The 7,246-nt window shown below is 46.0% G+C and overlaps 1 protein-coding gene and 1 long non-coding RNA gene across 2 annotated transcripts; one reads left to right on the top strand and one right to left on the bottom strand.

The window, feature by feature from the left end:
• Positions 1-1,102: 1,102 nt before the first annotated feature.
• Positions 1,103-2,541, top strand: LOC121298893. The gene is made up of 3 exons (XR_005947343.1): positions 1,103-1,349; positions 2,047-2,082; positions 2,188-2,541. It is a non-coding gene; the product is annotated as an uncharacterized LOC121298893 (long non-coding RNA).
• A 1,963-nt stretch (positions 2,542-4,504) lies between these two features.
• On the bottom strand, positions 4,505-6,942 carry rps19 (ribosomal protein S19). The gene is made up of 6 exons (XM_041226008.1): positions 6,906-6,942; positions 5,907-5,977; positions 5,557-5,657; positions 5,190-5,373; positions 4,837-4,891; positions 4,505-4,589 (listed from the first exon to the last, which is right to left on the bottom strand). The coding sequence occupies exons 2-6, from the start codon at positions 5,975-5,977 to the stop codon at positions 4,563-4,565; spliced, it is 438 nt and encodes a 145-aa protein (XP_041081942.1). The 5' UTR covers positions 6,906-6,942; the 3' UTR covers positions 4,505-4,562.
• Positions 6,943-7,246: the final 304 nt, after the last annotated feature.

The following is a 7,246-nucleotide window of genomic DNA, read 5'->3' as shown; positions in this document are numbered from 1 at the left end:
TTGCACTTTCATTAATTCACGTGCAGTTGTACCGCGACTCCAATTGAATGATTGATTAGCAATCGAGTCTCCTGCATAAAAGCAGCATGTTTACACTCACTCAGGGTTGGTTGTTCGGTGAGTGGAGATGGAGGTAATAATAATAATAATAATAATAATAATAAATAATAATAATAATAATATCTGCTCATCATGTTTTGTCTGTATAGTCCGTTTTGTTTGTCTTTTTTGTGCCGTGTCCTGTGTTTTTGTTTGTCACAGCCTTTTTATTTACTGTTCTGTTCTTTCATTAAATGCTGAACGCAAGAAAGCGCTCAGTTCCACCCAACTCCACCACTCTGTCGTTTATTTCCTGGTTCTTGTTTCTGGTCTTTGTGACATTCCACTAGAAACACCCGACAGGGTGAATTAGAGACGCGTTACCTTCTGCTGTACAAAATAGAGAAATCAGAGACAAGCATGCTAGCAAGCTGGCAGAAAAGAAAGAGGTTTCTGGATGAAAGAGTGATGAAGAAAAACAAAGTGTGTGTTTGTTTGTGTGTGTGATCCTTGTTACTCGTGCAAGACCCCTTACAAAAGGACAAATAAAATAATAATATGAAATAATCTTGTCCTTTCTTTGTTTCCAGGTGAGTCTGCGAGGGGCGGTGATGATAAAGAGAAGTTCACTGTAACAGACGGGACCTTCACACTGTGTCCCAGTCACACAGGCAGGGACCTGTCCCGCTGGCTGTCAGCAAGGAGTGATGTCAGAGTGTCTCTGTGGCTGATGAGATATACAGGGCTGGAGAATGTCTGGTGTAAAGAGGATGGTGATGCTGAGTGTGAAGGAGGTGTGTCCCATTCAATTACACTGGGAGCTGTTTCTTCCCTGAAGGATGGAAAATATAACTGTCTGGTGTCAAAGACAAAGAAAGGAGACTACCAGAAAGGGTTCACTCTGATTGCTCTGAGCGGTACGGTACAGTGCTGATAAGGAACAGTTTATCCATCCATTCAAACACTGAGTCATACATTCTGCGGCACAAACTAGAAGAAACTGAGTTTATCCCTTATAAGACTGCTGAGGGCCTTGGACAAACCACTGTCTGTGTGAATTGTATCAGCTCTATTGTCGCAGTTATTTTATGCCCTTGCCATTGGGTCCAGGGTACCCTGCTGCATGTAGCTGTACAGCTTTTATTTTGTTCATAGTTAACAGAAACTCATTGCTGTATTGGTGAGGTGCTGGCGGCTCCAAGTCTAACTCCTGTCTCTGCTCTGCAGGTGCAACCTCTCTAGGTAACTCTTTTTCTGAAGGCAGCTCCCTGACTCGCCTGCGAGGGCTGGGGTCTCCCTGAGGTTCAGAGGTGAGAATGCACACATAACAGTAGACTCAAATCAGTACAAGTAAATACATGAACAATGCACACCTAAACACATTAACTGTCAGAAGTATGGAGATGAAGAGTGATCTAGGAAGATACATGTGTAATCCAGTGTTTCAGCCTAGTGGATTAGATCACCTGGTATTTCTTAACTTCATGATGACTGCAGGTAGCTCTCATTGTATTATACTCCTTTCTCATTCCTCTGGACTTGGGCTGGTTACCTCACTTCCTGTTTTGTCATGTAGATCAATATTGCGACACTTAGTGGGTTTCCTGTTTTATTTCTGACTTATTTGGGCCATGTTTGTGGTTTTATACAGTGTCTGATTGTGTGTGTGCATGTTGCCGTGTGGGTGAGTGTTCCTGTCAGTCCACATTGGTGTTCAATTCTTTGTTCCTGTCCTCAGATTCCTCCAGGTCCCTTGCAAACACACCTCCTCCAGGTGAATTCAGGAGCTTTCAGAATCGTGCCTAACATCCAACTGTGAATGAGTTCCTGTCAGTGTGTGTCTGTCTCACTGTGTGTTTCTCTGTCTGCGAGTGTGTGTGTGTGTCTCTCTGTGTCACTGTGTGTTCACTGCAGTGGTACAGGGTAATCTGTTTAGCTTCAGTATTTTATGACAACACACAGGAGAGCGTGATTCAATAAACACTGATGTTATCTGTTCTGTTTCAGGTTCAACCATCATCACCACTAAGGCATCTAGAACAGGTAACATGAACAGCATCTCAACACCTCTGCAGCCCTGCCAATACACAGGAGAGCGTGTCAGTGCGATTCAATAAACACTCTGAGCTTTGATCTGTTCTTTTGTAGGATCAAACACCACCACCAGCAGCCCTGTGGAATCTAAAGCAGGTAATACAAACCACTCCCCACTGTGTAAACCACACTGTTGCTCGGGCTGTGTTGCTTTTTGAGCCTGGTAGCTGCTCTTCGGTTCCGCTGTCTCCCGCAGACGCGAGTGACATGGGCTGGATCAGCCTGTTGGTTTGAGAGCTCTTCCCAACAGAGCTTGCTCTCTGCTCCCCTGGGTTTGAACCCCCTCCTCTCTGTGTCCTCAGATGCGTGTCTGGCTCTTCTGGTTACTGGAGCTGTCCTGATAATGGCAGCAGCGGCAGTAGCAGTGGCGGCAGTCTACATTCTAAAGAAGCATCTTCCGCAGACTCTGGGTAAGACCGTCCTTCGGACGAGACATAAAACAAACAAGGTCCTATTGGAAGTTTGTTCAATTACTAATTAACCCTTGCTGTGCTCCACAGGGATCCAGGATCCAGCTCCAGAGAGCGCAGGAGCATTAGGGGACTATGAGAATGTACCCCCCAGTGTACCGGTGCAGCAGGTAATGAAATTCAACAGCATCCTTGCTCACACATCCCCTCCCCTGCCCCCCTGCTCTGCACTGGACTTGCCTTCCCTCAGCTGATGCACTGCTAATCCCTAAACTGTAGATATAACTCGCTGTAATCCTAACTGGTGGATTTTAAAGATGGTCAGCGCTCCTTTTAAAGGAAGGGACCAGTGATACTCTTAATAAAGCTAATAAGAGGTACGAGAATGGATTTGAAAGCATCTGTTAGCGCTGATTTTTTTTACACTCAAGCGCCCAGCATGAGATTAACAGTAACACTATCTCTCTCTCGGACCGGACAACACAGAGCCCACGTACATGGTAAACCAGGACCTCGGCTCCACCGCGCTCACACCCCAGTCAGGCTTTGCAATTGTGCGCTCATTCCAAAGCAGTGCAGCGTTCTACTGTCATAACTGCACCGTGGAGCCATCTAGTGGCAGTTCATGTGTACGGTTGCTATACGAATAGAGACAACAGCTCTGCCTAGAAAGTTTTGTAGCATCCCCCTGAGGAATGAACTAAAGTCGCTTGGTGAAGTTGAATGAAACCTGCTGGAGTAATGTTACGTTAGCATGTTGAATTGCACGCTGCAGCTTTGTAGTTTTCCCAGATGCTTAGTGAAAAATTGACAATTGAAAAATGTGACCTAAAATCTACCATGAAATTCTACTGTACCTACTATTACTTTTTTTTTGTGAGATCATTTTGTAGTATCTTTTACATGATATTAAATAAAACACATATATAATGCACCTCAATCCTAAAATTCTAAGTGATGCAAAACTTTCATCCAGAGCTGTAGAATATACCAGGTGGAAATGTTTTTAATTCTTTTTTTTATCTCTATTTTCTCTCAGGGTTTGAACCTGGCTGATCAGTCTGTCTACAGTATACTGAAGAGGTAAATCTGAACAACACTAGTCCTGCTGCTGCTGCTGCTCCCAGTCCTGGGGTTCAGAGCTCCCCTCAATGAAGTCTATTATTATTAATATTGCAATGATCAGGAGCCAGGAGTTTGAGCAGGGTTAGAAACTCACACTAGCCCTGCTGCTGCTCCCGCACCCAGTCCTGGGGTTCAGAGCTCCCCTCAATGAAGTCTATTGTTATTAATATTGAAATGATCAGGAGCCAGGAGTTTGAGCAGGGTTAGAAACTCGCACTAGCCCTGCTGCATTCAGTCCTGGGGTTCAGAGCTCCCCTCAAGTACGCATTATTGAAGTGATCAGGAGCACGATGCTAAATTGTTTCTTCCACACAGCTGCACCCACCCCCTCATACTGCGGTAGAGGGCCAGCAGTATCTTAATAGCGTGCGACAGAGAATGTACTGACCAGGTTTCATCAGAACTCTGACCACAAGACTCACTGTACAACAAAACACATGCATGACAGTTACACCAAGACAGAGCCCTCTATGCACTCTCCTATTCTGACACTCTGAGCACTGCAGCCTCTCACTAGCTTGTGCTAAGGGATGTCCCGACCAGGTTTCATCACACAGCTGCTAGACTGGTTCTCTGTATTGCACTCTTTACCAGACCAGTTTTTTTTTTTTTCTTTTTCCTTTGCTAGAGAGGTGATCAGCACACCCGGGCACCCCTCACACAGCACTGCTGGAGAGTCCAAACTCCATTTACAGTTATTTTTCCTTGTGGTTTTAATCCAGTCTTAATTTCGTTGCCATGTATCGCAGAACTCAGTGGTTATTTGCGTATCTGACAGGAATGGATATTTGTGCACACAGCCTCAATGCTTTACAAATTGAAATTGAACACAGGAATTGTGAACAGTGTTTTTTTATTTATTTGCTTTATTTCTCCAAATGTTATTTGTACATCTTAAGGTTTTTTGCTTGCAGCTGCTACCTGTAAAATAGAAGCGGGGGTGGATTAGTTTACTTTTACAATGAAAACAAAATTAAATCTAACAGATTCCTTTAAAAAGTGAAGACATGTCGCCCCCTAGTGGGCAGAAGCAAAAAGGAATTTACTGCCTCATGAGGTCATAAACAGAAGGAAAAGGAGTTCACAGCCTTCCCTAGAGGAGCAGAAATATCAGCACCTCAGGACCGGCCACACACACACACACACCAACTTATCCAGTGAGACTCACCTGTCCCGCAATTCTGTCCAAGTCTCTCTGTCCCTGAGGGGTCAGTCTGCGGCCACTGTAACAAGACAGACCGGGCGTCAGAAACCAGGGGGCAGACGTCCAGTTTCCTAGCGATTTCGATTTTATAATGCACACTGGTATTTTTTTATTTCAAAAGTTTTGGCAGGGCAGCTTCTCTAACTTCACAGAGTTCACACAGACAATTAAAAAGAAATAATTATTATTATTAAAATTATCAGGAGCCAGGAGTTTGAGCAGGGTTAGAAACTCACACTAGCCCTGCTGCTGCACCCAGTCCTGGGGCTCAGAGCTCCCCTCAATGAAGTCTTATCAGGCCCCTGGGGCTCTCTTACCCATTGGGGTCCTTCTCGACCATCTTGAGGGCCTCCAGGGACTGCAGCACCCTGCGGGCCACGCTCTTGGAGCCGCGGCTGAAGTGGCTGGGGCACACGCCATTCCGCTGGCGCCCCCCGTAGATCTTAGTCATGGAGCCAACCCCTGCACCCCCACGCAGGTACAGGTGCCTCACCGTGGAGGCTGAGAGAGAAAGAGAGAGAGAGAGATTGATAAGACAGCTGTGAAACTGCTAGGCTAAATGCTACACATCTAGTGCGGGCCTTGCTAGTGGAACACAGAGAGACTCTCCTGGTTTGAATGGAAGTGCGGGGCAGGCAGGCAGGCTCTCTCTCTCTGACTGGAGGGCCCGCACTCTGCTCTTACCTGCTCTAGTGTAGTACCAGTTCTCATCGGAGGGAGCCAGCTCCTTGTGCTTGGCCAGCTTCACGATGTCCACCCAGTCTGGCACCTTCAGCTTCCCAGACCTGAAACAGGAGGGAGTGGAGACACTGCGTGAGACAGCGGGCATCACAGCGCCAACACAGGCTTCAAACACAACCTCTTACTGTACTAGAACCATCACCCCTCAAAGTAATTATCCATGAGAGAGCAGGCATCACACAGCGCCAACACAGGCTTCAAACACAGCCTCTTACTGTACAAGGCCCACCACCCTCACAAGCAATTATCCATGAGATTCTGCTTCAAAATGACAGATAGAGAGAGGTACTTACTTCTTAAGGAAAGCAGAGAGGGCTATGACAAAGTCCTGCTGGTTCACGTCTTTCACTGTGACACCGGGCATCTGAGAGAGGGAGAGGGACTGTCAGCACAGCTTTACAATAACTACACGCAACGAAAAAAAAAAAAAAAAGCGTTCAAATCGTCACCCATACCATCGAAACAACAGAGCCTCTAGGATTGTAATCTGATCCTTTACAAACTGACACGATAGCACGTGTTCCAAGCTAGTTTCGTATACAACAAAACTAGCATTTACACAGAACAAAATTAAACCACACATTCACAGAAAAAAGGGTCATTACTATCTCAGTCACTGCGTGCACAGCTATACCGGGTCACATCTATCAATGCTTCTTAAAAAAACAAAAAACGCACTAACACATTTAACATTTATAAACGATTAATCGAGACCGAAGGATTCGATTACAAATAAAGAATCGTGCGCACACAAGCAACGAATATCTGCAACAATGTAACACACGTTTAATGTGTCTGAACAAAGAACAGGGTCTACAAACACAGACCCGGCGGAGTTTTAATAAAATATCACAGTAATTAGTCGCCTCTCTTTGCTGGGGGGTGCGAATCGAGCTGAAAAGCATCTGGATTTGAGACTCTGTAACTCTGGTCTGCAAAACGTGCTGATAAATAAAAAAGTCCTTCAGACACTTCACTGCTACCAATTCTTAGCAAATTACTCTGCTGCTCATCTCAAAATGCACTAATGACAGCCGCACACGGCGCGTTTAGGGTTTAATTTTTTTTAAAAGATACTAGAAAACATGTCAGGCCTACTGGAGAGGACACTGCCGCTTGTCTCACAAACTACCGCGATTTTTTCAAAATCTGCAATCAAAGTCACCCGGCAGACCGGCACAGAGAGCCGCGCCGCGGTTTATTAGGTCTGGATCGGCGGGTTTTAAGGCTGCAAACGCCCATTTTAAAGCGCTTTTTCGTGTTTTATTCCGCCGAGAGACTCGCCGCGTTACCTTGATCTGAGAGAGGCCGGGAGGAAAAGGGACACGCGGGGTTTCCAGGCCGCTTACAAAGGGGCTGGGCGAACCAAAACCACGCGAGACTTCGCACCGCGGGGGCGGGTGTGAACCGACAACCCGAACCCGAACCCGAACCCGAAGATGCATTTAACGCAATAATAATGCAAGCTCCAGGCAGAGTGACTGTTTTTAATTTGTTTTTGCACTGTTTGAAATTGGTTCTCATCTCCATTAGGACTGTTTGCAAAAGGCCGGACCATTTTGGCCAGAAATACTCAAATACCCCCTTTTTTTGGGGGGGGGGGGGGGGGGGGGGGGGGGGGGGATTAACATTA

This window comes from Polyodon spathula, chromosome 24 (assembly GCF_017654505.1).
Source record: "Polyodon spathula isolate WHYD16114869_AA chromosome 24, ASM1765450v1, whole genome shotgun sequence".
Lineage (NCBI taxonomy): Eukaryota > Metazoa > Chordata > Actinopteri > Acipenseriformes > Polyodontidae > Polyodon > Polyodon spathula.
This window is presented reverse-complemented; position numbering and strand designations above follow the sequence as displayed.